The sequence below is a fragment of the Oryzias latipes genome, chromosome 15 (genome assembly GCF_053564925.1).
Source record: "Oryzias latipes strain Hd-rR chromosome 15, Olatipes_Hd-rR_3.1".
Taxonomy (NCBI): domain Eukaryota; kingdom Metazoa; phylum Chordata; class Actinopteri; order Beloniformes; family Adrianichthyidae; genus Oryzias; species Oryzias latipes.
Window position 1 is genome coordinate 29,231,858 of NC_136251.1, and position 20,494 is coordinate 29,252,351.

At 39.8% G+C, this 20,494-nt stretch overlaps 1 protein-coding gene across 1 annotated transcript in view; it reads left to right on the top strand.

Annotated features, from left to right (window-relative positions):
- Positions 1–18,912, top strand: part of kif16bb (kinesin family member 16Bb) — a 31,830-nt gene extending 12,918 nt beyond the window's left edge. The window contains exons 14-20 of the mRNA XM_011484695.4: positions 1,856–1,975; positions 2,045–2,096; positions 2,160–2,297; positions 6,926–7,008; positions 8,662–8,744; positions 14,719–14,806; positions 16,294–18,912. Coding sequence (XP_011482997.1) covers positions 1,856–1,975; positions 2,045–2,096; positions 2,160–2,297; positions 6,926–7,008; positions 8,662–8,744; positions 14,719–14,806; positions 16,294–18,486 — 2,757 coding nt within the window. The 3' untranslated portion in view covers positions 18,487–18,912. The remainder of the gene's footprint in view (positions 1–1,855; positions 1,976–2,044; positions 2,097–2,159; positions 2,298–6,925; positions 7,009–8,661; positions 8,745–14,718; positions 14,807–16,293) is intronic.
- Positions 18,913–20,494: the final 1,582 nt, after the last annotated feature.

Genomic DNA, 20,494 nt, shown 5'->3' on the forward strand with positions numbered 1-20,494 from the left:
GGGAAGCCTTTGTTTTTGTTTAACTGTAAAGTAAACCGCTCGTCTTAGTCTTTGCAGTTAGACGGGGTTAAGGATGGAATTATCCATAATTTTAAAATGAATATTGGCCCTTGACATTGGCATCCTTTGCGGTTGTGACTCATGGTGTTTTCTCAGCATCAATTGTAGGAGGTGGTGACGTGGTTTGAGGAACAGATTAGACATTTTAAGTATAGCTTTGCTGCGCTTTAGAAAAAGGCTTGGCGGGATTAAACCAATGTCTTATCGCATTTCTCTGGAGAGAGACCGTAATGCCATTGAACACTAACTTAGTTGGGATTTAAAGTTTTTCTTTCCTCCTGCAGCCATTTGAGGTTTGATCAAATTTCTTTTGGTCATAATTATTCCATTCATCACACATTTCTGGTCAGTGTGGGGGAGTGATGCATTGGAAAGTAATGAATTAATGTAATCTAATTACTTTTGTCTGTAACGGAGTAACGTCACGAAATACAACTCAAATTTCAGTAATTAAATTACAATTACTAGACTACAGACACCAGGGGTGGAGCTAGAACATTCTATATGGGGGGTGGGAGGTGGTAAAACACCAGAGGGGGAGGCCATTCAAATGAAAGTATCATGAATATGTATTTCTAACAGTTTCATAATTTTTTTTTTTATTAAAAAATGTTGCTTTTGTTATTTTTGCAACGCTTGAAGTCCCCCATGTGATAGAATCATGTTCTTTATGGTTTCGACATGTACTTGTGGTATTTTTCTTATGAAGCAGAACAAATGTAATAAAAACAAGATTACCTTTGCGCCGTATGCCCGTAGCTCAAATCGCGTTCAGTGTGAACGCAGTTTAACTCTAACCCGTAATCCTAAATGTAACGCTTCCTCTGGGACCGTGCGACCATGATAAAAAGCCTGTAGCCCCGCCCCTGACAGCAACTTTCATTACTTCATTACTCATATTTTGGAAACCGTAGGTGACTAATAAAACAAATTAATTTGTAAGCAGTTGGCTCTGCCTTTTTCTCTTGGTTAAATGAAACAAAACAGATGCTAATAAAAAATTGTGCAACTTGTGCATCCGTGCGTGCACGAGCGCCACCGCAGAGTCGGATATTGGTCAAAGTAAGATTAGGAGAGCAGAAATATGAATTTGTAGGGACATTCAGCAACTGGAGATATACAGATAATTTCCAATTTGTTAAAACAAAGACGAAAATATTTCATTGAAGTGCAAGTTATGTCCTTGAGATGAGCTGCTGTCCACTGCCGCAGTCAGTGAGCAACCTTTCTGTGCATTATATGATATAAACATTTTCTCCTGTTCGTGTGTTGAAATAAATGGGGTGGTGCTTAAACACCTGATTGTGTAGCCTCTGTTTTTAGTTTGTGGATTAGTTTTATTCCCTTGACAATGTGTATGAGAGTGGGGGGTAAAAAAATAGTAACAAGTAGTAAATTACTTTTTAAATTGGGTAATGAGTAAAGTAGTTTAATTACAAGTAATCAATTACTCTCCCCAAACACTGGTGGGCTCTGCGGTTGGATCACCCCCATCTGCTTGTGCGACAGAGTAGCTGCGTCTGTTTTACCGAACGCAGACTGAAGTTTGACTCTCGCCATAATGATCTAAAAGATTTATGGCGTCTCTCCTGCCGTGAGCCACTCGGCTGCTCCATGGTGACACATGGTTGGAGTGCTGCTATTCTGTGTGGCCTTTGGGCAAGGAAGCGCAGTCATAAAGAATTCAGTTTTCTGCTGGTTGCCATTAAATGTCTAAGCATTTTTATTGTGTGTGATAGCAGCTGCAGGCTGTTGAATGAGCTTTTTTTTTTTTATGTTCTCCGGCGGCTCGCAGGAGGAGACGGTGGCTCTGAGGAAGGAGCGCAGTGGAGTCGTCCTGGACTGCCAGCTTCCTCATCTGATAGGAATGGATGAAGACCTGCTCCGCACTGGAGTTATCCTGTACCGTTTGAAGGTGAGAGGTGAAGGAAAAAACACTTGATGTTTCTGTTAAGAGCTTTTAAAGATCTCCTTTTGACTGCAGGAGGGTAGAACCAGCATCGGAAGCAACGACGCATCGAGCAGTTTGGACATTGGTGAGTTGAGGTGACTGAATTAAAGTTGCTGCGTTGTTGTCTAAACTCTGCTGTGTGTTTTAGTGCTTCACGGAGCCGGAGTCCTTGACGAGCATTGTGTTATTGAGAACCGCGCTGGGACCGTGACTCTGGTCCCTGAGGAGGGGGCTTTCTGTTCAATCAACGGTTGTGTGGCCACAGCTCCAAGCCTGCTGACTCAGGGTGAGCGGTTTCTGCCTAGTCAGTCTTGCTCTTGATATGAGCCAAATGCACGTTTCTTCTGTGTACTTGGTTTTTAGAATCAATAGCGGAATGGTTTTGTTTACATGAAAATAGCAGAGTCTTTAGAGTTTACTAAATGTCTTCTGGAGCTACCTAAAGTCACAATAAATCATATTTGGCTCCAGAAAGCCACCGGGTGGGCATAAACCTGTGTTAAGACCCCCACTTCAATCATCTTTTTGAGCTATTCTCCCTGCTGTCTTTTAATTATGCCGTTATTAGAATAAAATAAAATAAAAACCTGTCGTTTTCTAGGACATAGTTTCTGCAGAGCGGCAGGATTTCATTAGAAATTCCCTTCTGATTTGTGGGTGCGACCAATGGCTTGGAGCAACCGCTGCTTCCCTTCCTGTCACCCATGACTGAGAGCTCTCTGTTTACATGCTCCACTGCTAGTTTACAGTTCCTTGCACTCCCAACCTAACTTTACCAGTGCAACAAAATGGCGAACAATATTGGAGCTGTCCAGCTATTGGGGCCAGATACCACCATGGACGAGGAAAACAGACGCACATGGATCTATTTGTCTGCAAGTGGATGCATCAAGATGGAGCAGGGAGCTCTAGACCCGCCCAGCGTGTTTCCTACGTCAGTGTTTTTCAACCTTTTTGAGCCACGGCACACTTTAACCTTGTCAAAAATCCTGCGGCACACCAGCATCCAAACATTTAAAAAAAGGAGAAACTCAGTCTCCACAATCTCACATGCATTTTTGTGAAAATTGTGGCAGAAAAAGTTGGAAGCTGCAGCTGTTTTTTCTAAAAGATGTAATAAAAGTTAAGTTAGAAGATATAAAAACCGATGTGTGTTCGTTGTGGTTTCATGACGTCAAAGGAAGATTCATTGTACGCTGAGACGCTGTCACTTTAACACAATGCATCATGAGCGATTTAGTGCAAACAGCTGCCAAATGCAAACAGACTCGCGTCTCTGAGCTTCATTGTTTCCTTCACTTGTTCCACGGTCTGATAACGGATTCTGTGGAACGCTGCACTGCTAAACATGAGCTTTAACTGGTATTTTTGTTAGAACGAAGCAACTTTATGAGCAGAATCTGAAAAAAACAGTGAGGACTTTAACCACTTCTGATTGGTCTGACTGACGTATCATTGAGCCTCTAAAAATGATTGGTGGAGACAGTTAAAGGGGCGGGACTTTTCAGAAACCAGCTTCAGCTGCAGCTAAATCGCGGTACAGTCATTCTTATCAAAATGTCTTTAATAGAATCAAATAAACACAAAGTATTTTATGATCTTTCATATACCTATTTACTCAGTATTTTATCAGGGCCTGTTTGGATGAACACAGAGCTGAAATCCTGGAGATGGAAAGTGTTTTTAAATCAGTGAATGAGGGCAATTTCCCACGGCACACCTGACCATCTCCCACTGTTCTACGTCACAAATACGATCTTTTTCAGACCACAATTCTTTTTGTCTGATATTCAATGATTTGAATTAAGAAATGCAATTTTGAGCTTAATTTTTCTTTTTTAGGTCCTCCCATCATGGGATTAGTTCATCAGGGTAAATTGAAAATTAAAGCATTCAGGGACACAGCAATGGCAGCTTGATGGGCTGTCTCTGGTTTTTGGAAGGTGAACTCCGTCTTTGTCATCGTATAAACAAAAACGACAATCCCCCCCCCCCAAAAAAAAACAACTAAAATCAATTAATGCTCGGACTCCAAATCAACGTACGCAGTTACACTTCTGTCTTAATGCGTCACAGTTTCATTCTTGAGCCCATTTAATGAGCTCAGTCTTCAACGGCGATAATAAATGTCTCATATTAAAGATTCCTCTTAAATCTTCTCCATTATCTGGCTAGTGGGAGTCTCTTACATTTCCATCATTAACAAATGAAATCCACTTTGTGTCCCAGCACCCCCCCCCCTGCAGCTCACTCATGCCATGAGTGAATACAACTCTTCATAGGGCAGATGTCATTTCTCTTACCAAACATTTTGAAGGGCAAGAGGCCCTGGAAAAGGCTCTAGACAAAGCCTCAGGCCCTTCAATTAATTGGCAGATGGAGCTGATAGGGCCGACAGGTTTTGAAGTGGGCTGGAGCATTAACCTTTCAAAGGACTGAGTCCAGCCGAAACTCTGGCCCAATGAGCAAGCCCCGCTGGCTGAGGCTGGGAGCTTTAACTGCTCCCCGTCTCCTCATCCATATTGCTTTACGTTCTCGAGATAAAAACTGCACACGGTGCTGGGCAAGTGCAGAGCTTCGACTGCGCTGGTCTCTCTTATAACCTTTTCAATTTATCCACTATTCCTGGCAGAAATGACTGCATCTGAAGCCATTTTCTTGAACAAATGATAGTAATTTTCAGTCCAGCTGCAGCAGGAATCTATCTGAGGCTGCTCGGAGGTGCTTTGTCAGTCGTCAGAAGTCATTAGTAGTGGCGAGATTAGTATTTGCTGTGCTGAGAGAAAAGAGAAGAGCTCCACAATCTGCCAGTATGGTCGCACGGAGGAGAGGCTGATATATAACCCTTAATATCACTTCAATTCTGTGGCTTTACAAGACTTAAGTTTCCTTGAGGCATTTTCTCCGGTAAATGGATCCCCCGATCCGGGGACCTGCCAATCCCAATGTGCATTGTGTTCGTCTTGGCAAATCGGTTTACCTCAGTGGAGAAAATAAGTTTGAAAACACACTCGGATAAAAATTGTGTTTTTTAAAATGTCCTTGTGGTATTTTTTTTGATCATGGAGGACATTTCTAACGAATTGTTTTTTAAAAATTGGATATCCGAGTATTTCTTGATTCAAATTGTTATTCAGGACAATTTGATGCATCCACTTGCAGACACCTAGATTAATGTACGTAGTTTTTTTTGGTAAATTTGTACAGAAAAAGTAAATAATGGAGTATAGTTAATAGTATAGCACATATTCCTTACAGATTAAGGGATGTATTTGAGGAAGTTGCAAACAACTTGTTTACACCAGGGTCCTTGTTCATCTTATTTTGTGTTATTAAATATGGTAAAAAATCTGAGATTGGATTTTTTTTCTTAATTTCTGATTCAAACTGGCGTTGGCTCTCAGACACTCACAAATTGTGCGCACGCTGAAGTTCCGGTCCAGCCTTAGCTAGACCCTGCCTTCAGTGGCCCCTGTTTGAAACTGTGAAAAATGTATTGATAAAAATAAAAACAGTATTATTCCTGTAAACATAGGTGGCACTAACATTACAAGGGTAAATTAAATTAAGCTTTTGAGTGTAATTATTGATGAAAATCTTTCTCGGAAACCTCACATTAGTAGTATGAAAGCAAAATTAGCCAAAAGAATTGCTTTTTTTTTAATGATTTGGTCCCTAAACCATTATGCATTACTGTAGAACTCTGATCGCTCCACACCTGCAATACTTTATAGAAATTTGGGGCGCTACTTATTAAACACACTTAAGCCCAATCTTAACATTACTAAAGAAGGCAATAAGAATTGTTACAGGAAGTAAAAATAAAACAATCAGGACTACCATTCAGTAAATTGAAAATACTCAAATTTAGCGACCTAGTTGATTTCAACATTTTCAAAGTTATGTACAAAACACACAAGACATGGTTACTCCTCAATTTAAAGGTTCAGTTCAGTCCTTTTGACTTAAAAGGACTTGAAATATTCAGAGAGGTCTACACGGTATACGGGACCTAACACATGGTATAAATTGAACAAAGATTTAAAAAATACATAATCTATTGCCATCTTTAAAAGTCTGTATTAAAAATGACATGCTAAGAAAGTATTATAGTGGGTAGAAGAATTTCTCAAGCAAAATAATTTATAAAACTTTAGTGAATGATGCCACTGAACCTTTGTGTAGGTAAATAAGATTGAATAAGGGTTTGTGTAGATATGTGTATGTATTTATGTTTATTTAAAATGTAGGATGGGTTTAATATTTATGTTAAGATCACTTTTATTTTCTCTGTTTCACTTTTGTGTATTGGTGCAGATAATGTAAGTTTTCTTCCTTCTGCTCCTTTTCATTTATTAACTGTTATAATTTCATGTATTATATTGATGTTTTGTAGTATTAAATTAAAATGTAAAAATATTGTATTTTTAAGAAGCACCTGTTTTTTTTTTTAATTTTAGGCTTTTGAATGCACTTTATGATGTGAAAAAAAATAAGGTATTACCGCTCTGCAGAAACTATGTCCTACAAAATTACACAGCTTTTTTATTTATTTAATTTTTGTCTAAAAACAGCACAATCACAATTAAAAGACCACTGGGAAGACATAGTAAATGGATCAAAAGATCGAGAGGGAATCTAAGGATTTGATGTACAATCTATTTGTTGTGATAATTCAGTCACAGAACTCTCCATGGCCAGTGTGTCTCCATAACACACTTTAACGCCACAAACCAATGTTTTCCAGCCAGCTACATCATAACTTTCACTCCCATTGAAGGAAGTGGCGTCTCTTGTTTGCAGTTGCATTTCTCACTGTGCTCTCTCCTGCTTACTGCGGTATTCCTTCTAAATAAAGGATGAGCTGGTAGTTTGTCTCTGTTTTCACGCTTCCCCTGTTCTGATTTTCTCCAGGCTCTGTTGTACAGCTGGGGAGGGGCACCCTGCTCCGCTATTACAACCCAACCGAAGCTTCCCAGCAAACACCAAACCAGCAGGTACAGAAAAATGCCAACACTCCTGGAACACTCGATGGGTTCTAACCATGATTGTTTCCAGGTTTTCTCACCTGTATTTTCTGCTACAGATGATCCTGTAACCCTTGTGCTATCCTAGGCACTTTAACGTTGGGAGTTGGGTCATCTAGACCCACTAGACAGTGCGCTGAACCTTTTTTCTTCAATGATTTGTGGTCTTAACTGGTGTCCATGGATTACATGAAATCTTTCCACCTTTATCCACCTTTGACATGGTAGGGAGAACACGTCAATGGTCATCTTGACCCCATAGGATAGCACAAGGGTTACAGAACAAGAGAATTGTAATATCTAGTATAATAAAAAAAATTGCACTCTGTTTTGCAATGGCATAAATATGAAGCACTGCAGGCGCCTCAACGTGTTCAGTGGCGGTTCTTTGGCGGCCGACTGGATGTTGGTACTCTGCAACAGAGAAACAGTTTTTGTGGGTTTTTAGGATCTTTGCAAGACTTTAAAAAAGGATAGATTCTGCTGGTTTCAGACCGAATTTTATATTATTTTTGTCACTGTCCTAAAACAGTATGTTTAAATTAATTTTTGTAAAAAGTATTGTTTAAACACTCGGTTAGTATGCTATTTTTTTTTAATGAAATGATACATCTGCATAAATATTTAGTAGTTCTAATGCCTGAAATGATTTTTTTTTCCTTAAGCATAGCAGGTGAAAGCTTGGTGTCATGGAAAAACACTGGATTAAGACTCCCTAAACATTTGGATAACACAAAATGTCCAAATCCATATCTACACTGACATCTTCAATTGTCTCACCTTTTTAAAATAATTTTTACATAAATTGTCAGATTAGTGGCAAAGTCAAGGGTGAAAAATGGTTTAAAACCAGCAACTATTTAAACATTCAAGAATGCAAACATTTAAGATCAATAACTAACACAAATATGGCATCTCAAATGCTAAGACGGTAAAAAAGAAGCTTATGGAAACCAAACAGCTCATCGTTCATATTTCTGTTGGGGAGCATCAACAGTGGCTAAAATGAAATCAATAAGATAAATTTTAACAGAGAAATTGTTTAAATTGCAAAAAAGCTTCTGTTGCAGGATTTCAATTTGGCTTGACGTTTTCTTCATTTTAATAAAGTTTTTGTTTTCACTTTCTGAAGGAAAATCTAGCATTTCTAGAGGCACAGCTGTTCTTGGGTTTTTGACAGCCCTGCTCCTTGCATTATTGAAAACGGGCCCTTGTGTCGTCACAGCCAAGTTTTGCAAGCGTTAAAGTCTGTCCCAGGAAAGTATTTAACATTCATATTTAACATGTATTCTAAATTAGAGGAGTCTGGAGAGCTCCACGTTAGCTAAGAATGTGCTGGAACACCCTGAATGCAGTCTGTCATGTTTAATTGATTAGCTTTTCCTCCTTAAGTTTTCTGCTCGAATGTTGGCGAGTTCTGTCTTTACTTCCATATTTTGTAAAAAACCAACAGGATATATTTGAGATTCTGATCATTTTGTTGAAACATTTTAGGAAAAACGTAATTTTTCTCAGGTTTGGCAAAACTAAACATCCCTAATTGGTCAAGTAGTGACCTCATAGTATGTATCTTTAGCGGCTTATTTCAGCTTCTGCCGTTTGTTTTTCTTCTGTTGGGAGCAGAGCACGGCAGCCTCCAGTGCATCTTTGACGGACTCCTCCAGACCTGCAGAAAATCTGTCCAAGACGATGCTGCTAAATTCAAGGTAAGGCGAATGACAATCTACCCCTCCATGAATGTGCACACATGCAAATCCAACTCACAAGTGATGCTATTTATTTAAATGGATGCACAAACATCTCCTGTAGTCCCGATTATACTACAGAGGGGAGAATTATTACAGACAGGTCTACGTATATCCAAGACAAGGTCCCAGAAAGACTCTTTGCTTCACCTGTAGGCTCTTGTGAACCTCAAATACAGCGACCAGGCAAATTCCCACAATGCACTGTTGTTGAAGCAATGCTATACGGCTGTCGCATCATTTTACTTGCACTCGAGTGGACACGGGCGGCCTCCCATGTCCACTGAAGTGCAAACGCCTGGAGGGTTTCTTTTGGTCAAGTGCTGCTCTGTAATGTCAACTTAGAAGTTAAAATCCCAGTTGAGTTTTGCTGAGTTGGTGCTGTTGGGTAAACACCCCTTTGGCAAGTATGGACATTATTGCTGATTTTTGGAACCAAGGTAGCATAAAAAAAGGGTCTTAAAGTTATGAATATAGAAAAAAAAATCGAAAACGATGTCTGCATGCTAAACAGGAATACTGAATGTTTTATTGTCTGTGATCATTTAAGAATAATTTCATTTACGTAAATGGTAAACCTGCTCACTTGGAATATTTTTAAAGCAGTTGTGAGTTCTTACAAATTCATAAGTAAATTTGAATTCTTAACCAGGAAAACAATCAGGAGTGAGCTCGATGAAAGCTGGCTGCACAAAATCTGTCAAACGTTTTGAATATTGGGCTTGGAGGCCAGCAGGCTCCACCTACTTTAAGACATCTGATTGGTCAGTTTATATCTTGAAGATGCATACAGAGAAATATAATGAAAAACATGATTATAATTGATAACATGTTAAGGGTAGCAAGAATAGTTATTCTAACCAGTAGAATGATTGCCAGCTGTTTGTTTCTCTAGAGAAGTCTATGAAGTTTTGGCTTCTTGGAGCCAGCAGGTACTACCTCATACTTTTTCATTTTTTTGATTGCTTGAAATAAACCATATCAAATCAAATCAATCATTCACAGGTATAAAATTGCTAAAGTGAAACTTGATGTTTAAAGAAAATCTGATTTTGTCCCAGAACCTGATAAAAGGGACAGTTTATTTAAACAGTTTGATTTTTCTTTGTCATGAACAGTTTTTGACCCTTATGAACTGGTTTCTGAAGAACTAATAACTCTGGGATTTTCTAATGCTTTTATTTTATATTTATGTGAAAGCTGATGTGTTTTTACATGCAAACACTGAGTCCTACTATTATTTTTAACGGTAAAATATAAAATGTGACTCTTTTGGGCCTCAAGGTTTTGATGGATTTGGCATTTTGTGTGTGTTCTCTAATTTGGTGTCCAGAATTTGAGTTTCTCTGCAAGTAAACTGTAATAGTGATTGGTTTGAGACCCTTCCTTGGGCAGCTTTGATATTCTACTGCTTGTTTTTGACATGTGAAGCTGTTGGATGTGTCGTTTTCTTTTTACCAACCCACCCAAACAGAGAGAAACCAGGCCTATGGCCATGCGACTCATGTTTTCAATCTTCTGGTGTCTTTCAGGTCTACTATAAGTTGAATATAAACAGTCTATGTGGTACTCAGTGTTTTCTGGGGGAAAAGCTCCACAACATTCTCTATTGTTTTTGATTGGAATACTTATTGCACCTAGAGATAAAACACAGTAAGGCTCATGGCAGGGAATTTTAATTCCCCCTTGGTAGTTGTGGTCCAATACAAAAATACGATGAAAATAAAATATTTTCATCTTTATTTTCCTCCTGTAACCTGCTACTCCAGACCTTCATTTATTTAAGCTCTCAGTATCAGATGTGAGGAAAACAGTTTTTTTTCTTTTCCTCCTCATGCATTCTCGCTCTGCTCCTTGGCTCACTTATCATAACTTTCCCTGCAGCAAGGACAGAATTGATCCTGGTAATCTCAGAAATAACCCCTCAGTGGCAAGAGGAAACAAATTTAATTGAAATGCTGGCCGTGGATGTGTTGCACTGAAGGAGCGAGCGAAAATCCCAGTGATCTGGCCTGCAGCTGCTTTAAGAACTGCTCTATTACAACAAAAGCAGCCCCTCTATCAGGAAAATCTGTGAAACGCTAGTCTGAGACTAAACACAAATGACAGGGTAAAAAAATGAACGTCTAGCTGCTCCTGAGCAACTATTGAAGCAACTATTATTTAGTCTATATGTATTTTAAATGTTAATATATTCCAATATGCTCATAGCAAGCAGTAACAAAAAATGGCCTGAGATTATAAATGTTTAAAATATATTGTGTTCTATAAAAGCCACTTATCGTTATATACTTTAGCCAAAACACAGAAGTTATTGGATTTACTTAAAGCAATTTCTGCTTGTATTTATTTTTAAATTTAAAAGGTCTTAGTGTTTTTGCAGTGAAAGTTTCAGTTTATTTTTGTGTAGGTCAGAAGTCTGTAACCTTTTAACAATAAAAGCCATTTAAGCCTTTTTCTTACTTATCAAAACCTAGGAACCTTTCTGTTCATAACTTTTTTGTTTATTGATAAATATGAATTATTTTTTTTACTTGAACAAAAATCATAGACTTAAAGATAAACTAGCATTTTCTCAAAATGTGAAGATCGAGTTGTTTCCTTTCAAAATAAGACTTCCTGTGCCAAACAGGATCCACCCGCCCAGTGCAGCTAATAGATGGCCGTTGCCAACTATGAAGCTTTTAATGCAGCTTAAATGGTTGCTGTAGGCTGCAACCACGCCAAATACAGCGCAAGATAACAAAACTTGCCCTGACGCTTTTGCTCATTCATTCATTCCAGCAACAAACCCTTATATTCACTCCTCCAGCCCCTACTTACACTCATCCAATCACATTCATTTCTCATACAGAGCACCAATCTGAACGCAAAAGAATCACAGATTTTCAACTGAGGGTAACACAGAACGCATTAACACAACTTAGCTTAGACATCAATCGCCACCTTAGATCTACTTTGGCTAGCAATATCTTTGTTCTGAACTACTACAGCGGTTAACCTGAACATAAACATGAAATTATTTTATTTATTTGTCTTCCTTCATCAGAACATGTTAAACACACGAACAACAGAATTTTTATTGGAGTAGGTCTTTAAATACATAAAATACATAAAAGTTTGATTGACAACAAAAGGGTTAGTTTGTATAGGATGACTTTAAAATAGTTTAAATTCTTATAATAATAGAGAAATCAATGAAACAGGCAACAGCAGATTAGTCTGGACGCTAGAGATGGAAAATGAGCATAGAGTTGAGTTTAACTATAGTTTTTACTGTAATTGGCATCACAGATGTCTGCAGTCTTGCAATCAGTCTATCTAAAGAGCAAAAAGGGAGACTGATGGAGTACAGCACACTGAACAGGAATCACTGAAAAGTTTGAGATTTCATATTATGGAAGAGCATTTTATTAAATCTTTGCATAACCCCAAGTTTCACTTGGATCCCTTTTTTTAGTTGGTAGCTGCCTCACTGGCCAGAAGAAAACTTGACAAAATTGGGAGTCTGAAAAGGGGAATTTGCCAAGATGTATGCTGACAAGTTACAAAGCTTCTGGGAGTCGATGTGTGGACAGGTCAGACAAAACTGAAGATTTTTTAGATGCAAAGCTGATGAATTGTTTAAATAAGAAAGTCAGTACTGGCTGAGAAACCTGCAGGGAGGCTGAGTTTTCTGCTCTGCTGCCTCTGGAACAGGATGTCCTGAATTTGTGCAGACAGCAGTTATGTCTGCAGACTGGAAACATGCTGTCCAGGATCAAAAACACAGATTTTAGTTGCAGGTCACAAGTTCTTCCTAAAATCACAAATGTGACTAAGATTTAAAGATGGAGCTATTTAAGAACCCACTCAGAGGGAAAGGGGTTTTTGGTGTTTTGAACTTGTTCTCGTGGCGTTTTTCTGATGATGGACAGACGTAAAAAAGCTGAGCTTTAAATTGCTTTTCTAAATATTTCTTTAATCAAATTGCTGTGGATCAGGAGCAGACGAAAAAAATGCAGTTTTAAACAGAGCTTAGAAAATGCGCTGGGCGGGTCACGAGCTCCCTGCTCTGCTCCATTCCGATGCATCCACTTGTAACCAAATAGATCCATGTACGTCTTTTTCCTCGCCTGAGCTGGAATCTGGATCTAAAAGTACGGCTAGATAGCTCCAGTAATGTTAGGTTGGGAGTGTGAGGGGGCTGAAAGCTTGCGGGAGAGTGTGTAAAGACAAACAATTCAGAGGTGAATTTCTTATGAACTCCGCTTTGCAGAAACTGTCCCAGATAATGATGCAGGTTTTTAGATTTTGGCTAAAAACGTCACAATTAAAAAACCACTGGGAATGCTTTAAAAATAATTCAAAAGATTATCGGTGCGGGACTTTAATGAGATCAAACCAATGCTTTCGAGAAGATGGAAATGTGCAACAAAAAACATGTTTAAAAAAAAATCGGAATTTCGTGTTAGAGTCAATACATTTGTTTTTCTTCATTTAGTGAAACTAACAGTCTATTCAGACTGGAAACATTTGGTTCACTTAAAGTGAAGCGGAGTTTGTTTCCCCCGATAATCCCTAACAAATTTTCAGTCTGACTACACCCAAGCGGAGCGGACCCTGGTCCGGGACAAGGAACCGCTCTCTGACCCGTCTTTCAAGGTGGTCTTGGTTCGTTTCCAATCGGACTGAGCTCTGGTTCCCTCTCAGATTCTTCAGTCTGAATACAATCTGTTCTCGGAGCAGAAAAACGGAACCAAACGGCCACGGTAGCCGGACATTATGGGGTGTAAAAGTAGGAATGTAGCAACAGATGAGACACGGACCAATGTAAAGCAAAGATTGTCGTGTTCTCAAACAGAAGAGTCCAACTGTTGTTAGAACGCTTCTTACGTGCTTTTGGCTACCTTGTGGTTCCTTAACAGCACAACGATGATGGTACGGCTTTCTTCTGCCCAGTAACCACCTTGGAGCAGGCCTCCACCGCACAAAAAAGAGGGCAAAGTGTTGAGGCCGACGTTGATGCAGACGTTCGAAATTGGTCAAGAAAATGCAAAGTCAAGAAGTGAACTATCCCGACAAGAATTGAAAAGCACAGGACTTCCATAACTTCTGCGCCTGCTTTTGTTGCCAATGATCAATTTTGAAGCTTTCCATCGTAATTCCAGGCAAATGGTTTTGTTAACAAGCTTTGATCCAGAAAAGGAAAGTTCGCTTGACGGCGGTCTGTGTACAGAATGAACACAAAGTTCAGGATTCGATCCAGACCAAATTAAGCAGACTCTGTCTGGACCGGTAGCACCTTTTGATGATTTTAATCAGATGAAACAGAAATCAGCCTTTTTTTTTTTTTTTTAAAGGAAAATTTAAAAAGTTTTAAACCAAAAAGGTGAGGTGCGGACCAAAAGAATGTTTGGCAACTCGGTGTGATCTGTGGCAGTAATAAAGCAGAGGTGTGCCAGTTTTCTAATTCAATGACAACCTCGGCGTAGAGAAGAGCATGAAAAAAAACCCGTTAGAATCTGCAACAATACCTGAACTGTGTCATTGTTGTTGTCGTTTTTCTCTGCCGATTCCCACAAAGCTCTGTGAAAGCTGCTGTTCAGAAATCATCCTGTTAAACGTTTAGGTTTTGGCTCCGTCCCTCTGGATCGGCAAGTATTGTATGTAAATCCTCAAATCAACATTCACAGATTCCGTTTAATTTCACAGCTGGTAGAGTGTCTCTAATCTCGTGCAGCCGTTTGGGGGACTTTGCTTTTTCAAGTCTAATGGATGTGTTTGTGACAAAGGTGTTTGACTGCTTTTGTTTTTTCTTTTGACTGCAAACTTTACATTTCATCAAATTAATTTTGTGTTTTTCCTAAACAAAGAGCCGAGTTTCCCAGGCGATGCTGGCTTTAGAAAAGAATGCCAAATGTGTTTTTTTTTTTGTTGCATATCTTTATGTCAGCCGGATGGGTCTCTGGACGCCATTTCCACCACCGGCACACCCCCCCATCTGCCTGACTTCTACCCCAGAAAAAGAGCTCTGCAGCACGGTGTGTGGCGCTTCTTTGTCTGCTTTAAGAATTTGCACGGTGGCTGAAGGGAACAAACCGCCACAGGAAGGTTTCACCCTGGAAAACCCACGAGGTCAAATTTAGCCGCCAGTTCTTTTGTCCCGCAGCCGTCCTGGACTGGAAGGATCAGATTGTTTTTTACTGCATCTTTAGGTCAAATATGAATCAAAAATGATATCACAAAGGGAGAAACCATCAGAAAAGAGGCCAAAATGTCTTATGGGGCTCAAAAAAACATTTCAAAATTTACGAACAACCAAAAAACACGTCTGGAAATTTTTATGAAATAATGGGATGTGCACTGTACCTCCTGCTTGGCAGCCATTTTTTGGCTGAGTGTGAAATTTGTTATATTTCAAATTTTCCCACAATAAAGGAAAACTTCTTTTTGAAACATCTTTACGAAACTTCACTCAAATGCCGCGACAACCAAAATGTCGTTGACTTCAGGAAGAAGCCGCCATCTTCATTTTTCTAAAATAATTACTTTTAGCACGTTTAAACTTCTAGGGATTACGATCTATCGCATCTAAACTCCTCGAGCATCATTGGGAAGCTTTTCGGGAAAAAATGTTGGTTTTAGAGTTTGTAGATCTTTAATAGTGTTAGTGTGGCGAGCTCGCAAAAATGCTCACACATTTTCTTCTTACAAGAATATTGTAACAATTTTACACATGAATCAATGGGGCAAGCTGAAACAATGTAACATGTGATATAAACATATTAGAAATGTGGGCGTGGTTAGCAAAATACCTCTGTTGCCGAGGAAATTCAAGAATTTACTTTTGCAGATTATTCTAAAAATTACATTGACCTGTTCATCCCCCCCCAGGCGACCAAAACGTGGTTTTTCTGGACACAGAAAGCCGCCATTTTTGAAAGTATTTTTTGTTTTTTTCTCTCTCAATTTCTCACTTGCAGATGGGGAGGGGGGGGTGTATTGACTGCTTAGGGCAGGGGTTAACGACGGGCAGCGGGGTTAGGGGGTTGCACCTGCATGCCATACAATCCCGGCTTCAATTTTTTATATTTTGGCTGCTGCTAATTGCTGCAACCCAAAAAATGAGTAAGCAAAATGTCACATGAACCTTAGAGACCCAGAGGAAAATTATTTGTGGGTTTTCCAGAGTTAAGCAACTTCAAAAGTTTGGACACCAGAACTTTAAAACCTTATCTTCTGTCTTTTCATGTCTTTTCAAAATGCACTTATCCTTAAAGCCCTTTAACATGAGTTTTACAGAAGGTAAACCAAAAAAAAGCTGTTAAGCAAGAGGAAAATATTCATAACTTTAAAGACGCTAAAGTCTTTATTTTTCCTTTTTAACTGAATACATTTGAACTTCTTCTGTCACTTTAAATTAAGATTAAAAATTCAGTTTTATATTTTCCCAGCAGAATAATACATTTGTAGAGTTTTGCCTGTTCAAAAGTTTAAGCTCAACTTGAATCTCTCGTCCTGTAAATAGGCCATTCCTGGTAGAGACCCCGTCCCTTCCATTGCTTTTGAGTTGGATGGAGACACACTGCAGGATGGAACAAGCACCAGGGATGCCCAGGAACAACAGGGGGACTGGTGTCATAAATCAGGGCCAGGACTCCGTTCTGAGAGGCCACAGAGGACAGCTCAGAGTGGAGCAGGAGCGGCCCGTTTTAACGGGGATGAGGTTTGGTCAGGGAATGCCAGCCTCCTGCAGACAAGTGTCCTGGGCCCAGGTGATGGATGTGGCAGAAAGCCAGGAGGGGATGCTAATGAGATCCAAGGTCCTGTGACTGACTTGTTTAAGGGAAGACCTGGCTCTGGAGGGAGCTCATTAGGCAGCGAGTCCCACCTGCAGGGAAGAGGAGGGAGTATCTGCAGGTCGAATCTCCAGCAGGCCAGCCCTCCGCTCGACAGAAAGCCCCTCAGCAGTCAGGTGGCCCGCTGTCCGCCCAGAGACACAAGTTTCCAGGACCGGTTTAGCTGTGAAGAGATGGATGAATGTGGAGGTTTGGAGGAGATCCCGGCTGTGTGTGTGACGGAGACAGCAGCAGCCACAGTGCAGCCCTCCAGGCTGGGCGCTTTGTTCAGCAGTGTCTCTTCTATTGTCCAGGATGCAAAGCATCTTCTGTTCACCTCGCCTACTGCTGGAGAGCAAGCCAGAGAGGTTAGACTACTGACTTTTGGAACGCGCTGGTCCAGTCAAGTTGTATCTGTGGTCAGAGAAAGTCACGTTTTGTCCATGGTGAAGGACAGCCACATCTTAATGGTTGGGGGACGCTTTGCTGCCTCTCTTTTTGCAGATAGTCCTATTTTCTCAGTTTTAAAGGAACTACCTGTGGTACAGCACATCCAGCTGGCTATGGCTTCACATCTTCAGCCGATGGAAGCAGCCCAGGCTGACATTGGTTTTGAAAATTCACAAGTTCAGTATGCAACAATAAGTTTGGCAGAATCTGCAGGCGACGTGCAGAGAATCCCAAAGGATGGCTGGGAAAAAGGCCCGCAGACGCCACAAAGGCAGGAAGGGGAAAAGTATGGGAATCGAGGGGATAAAATGGGGTTTATGTCATCAAGGCAGGTCAGCAGGACTGAGACGAGGTGTCAGACGAATGCTGGAGATCAGCCACTGAAAAAGTCCAAGATGGTCCACGTCGAAACTCAAACACTGATCAAATTTCCGGATCCTCTTTTGAGTCTAGAAACTCTGCCGCTGCAGAAACTGATTGGCGTTTTACGGACGACCATCTCTGTTTCAGAACTTTCCCCCCAGGAGGTTGTAGGTCTGTACTGGCTGACTGTGGCGAAATGCAGCCAACCTGAACCTCAACCTGCACTCCTGGTTCTGACGGAAACGAACCTCTACGCCCTCATCGCCGACTCCATCCGCTTGGTTCTGTTTCACCAGCTGTCTTTGTTCCAGCTGAAGGACGTGCACGTCGGCCTTGCGGGTCAAAGTGTGCGTTTAATGGGAGATACAGAGGAAAGTGTTCTCGCTGTGTATACCCACAACCAGAAGATAACCAAACAACTGTGCAGGTCCATCCTTGATATAGTTTTTCCTGGGGAATCTGGTGTTTCCCAGCATCCTCTGCTCATCGAGGACTTGATGAAGATATCTTTAGACCGTAGTGTATTTGTGCCGGACCTGCTGCTGGATTCTGGGCTAAAGATTTGCTGTCAGTTTCAGAAGAGCCTTGCTGATCTGCTTTACGTTCTTCATTGTAATGTGGACCAGAACACTGTCACATTGGGAGAGATGTGGCTATTAATGTACACAAGTGTAGGGGTTCACGTCGGCTCCGGTGGCCACGGCGAACATGTGGCCCAGTTTTTCCTCACAGATACACATCTGGGCTTGATGAGGGCCGACGCCGTCTTCCACCCACCTCCACAGCCGGTTACCACGCGGGCCCGCTGCCCTCAGTTCCACGACTTAACCGTTTCTAAGCTGTCAGATGTGCGCTGCATGCTGGTGCATGATGAAGACAAGAGGGGAGCTGTCAGACTGGATGTAATTCTTGCAAATGTGGGGGGCAGGGGTCACCCTGAAAGCGTAGAGAAGACAGCTACCCCATCTGAGCATGCTTTAAATTCATCTCCGCGTGCCGAAGTGTGGAAATTAACTTTCAGTTGCTCCTCCGAGGCTGCCCGCCTGATTAATCACTTGTCAAATGTCTGATCAAGGACTGAATGGTCGGTAATGAACAGCCCAGCTTGAAATCTGGCGCTCACTGGGAGCAGTGGCAAAAGTGCATTCCACCCAGACGGAGCGAAGAATGATTTTATTATATAAAAAGCAGCAGAATCTGTGACCTACTTTGACATCTTTTTTACGTTTCTGTCACATTAAAGTTGGATAGCTGAAGATTTTATCTTAAAACACTTGAATTTCTCTGTTCTTACTTTGCTTTTTTCCACTGCCTTGTTGTTTTCTGTTGGTTTATTTTTCAACGTTTTTTTTAAATAATTGAAGGTGTTGAGAATTTCATAACTGCTTATTTTATGTCTTTTAAAATGTGTCACTGTATGGAAAGACACTTTTATCAAGAAATGTGTACATCTGTAAAATTATTTATGAAAATAAAAGTTGTCTGTCGTTTTTCTACTTGGTGAATTTTTTATTTCAGGTCTGTTGTGGTTTGATTTCTCATGAACCTGAAGGAAGTTAAAACTGAGGTCGGGAGGGCGAACATTCGCTAAGGATTATTGTGATTCATGTCAGAACACCTCACCTTATTTTGGATGAATTGATAAAATGCTTAACTGAAAACTTGTTAAAAAATGTAAGGTGACTTAAACAGTCTGACTGTTAAGATAAAGTTGCCTATAAAACTTAGGAAAACTTCAAAACCAACAGATTAACTAGCTTCCTAATTTAACTTTGTACCAGTATCGGTCTTAAAGAGAAGCAGCAAACGGGTCAGCAGCAGACATTTATCATGTTGGTGTCCTACATGGAAAACAACACACCAGGTTGGAAAACCTTGAACTTTACTCATAATTATGACAAAAAGTCAAATCTGGTGTGTAAAGGAGGAACTTTTAAACTTTCTTGGGTTTTTTTTGTTTTGTTTTCAGTTTCCATATCAGTTTTTATTGACATCTTGTTTATTTGATTTTTTTTATTTGAAATAGTTTATTTTAAGCAATCAAATAAGAATAATACACAAAAATAATACAATCATCGGATATACATTCATACAATGATCTATCAAACTGAGGATAATTAGACATATTAATAAATACTGCTTGTTAGGGAGTGGAGGGAAGCAAATTTATACAATCCCACCCCGTTGTACCTTAACCATTTTATTACATGAGTTATCATTATCCGGTTCCTAGCTTTTATCAGACAGAATTAAGAATCATTAGGCATCAATAAAGCACATAACAAAGATGAATTACTTGATTATTATGTAAAAATTACTTTTAAAAAATCAATATGGCAAATGTAGATCAGTTATTCAAAATATATGCAGATTATGTTACTTAAAGTCATTTATATGATTAAAAAAATACTATATCTGTAAAATAGACATAACGCTGTTTAAAAAATCTTCATAGCAATAAATGCTCAAGTATCAAAGTTAAAATATGTGCAAAATTACATTAGGAAAAATCATGAATCAATTTTTCCATTTTTGAAGAATCTTTTTAAGGTCTTCGTAGTCATGATTTTTCTTAGGGGCCATGGTCAGCTCTCTTTTTTTTTTTTTTTTTTGGGAGAAAATCAACTTTTAAGTCACTTGAAGATAGTTGTGTAGCTGCCGTGAGCCACACGCGTCCGTGCTGTAACCCGGAACTGGGTTATTGCAACACTTCTTTTGGAGAATAGTCAACAGTAACTGAACTGTTATAAGCAGATAATCCCAGATGTAGTGTGTTGTGTATTAAGTTAATGTGTTGTGTTGTGACCCTTCTGGGCCATGAGTTAATGTGTTGTGTTGTGAGTTAATGTGTTGTGTTGTGAGTTATTGTGTTGTGTTGTGAGTTAATGTGTTGTGTGTTAAGTTAATGTGTTGTGTGTAAAGTTAATGTGTTGTGTGTAAAGTTAGTGTGTTGTGTGTAAAGTTAATGTGTTGTGTGTAAAATTAGTGTGTTGTGTATAAAGTTAATGTGTTGTGTTGTGACCCTTCTGGGCCACCGTACAGATGAGCCTCTAAATGAGCTCCACATGATCCAATGTG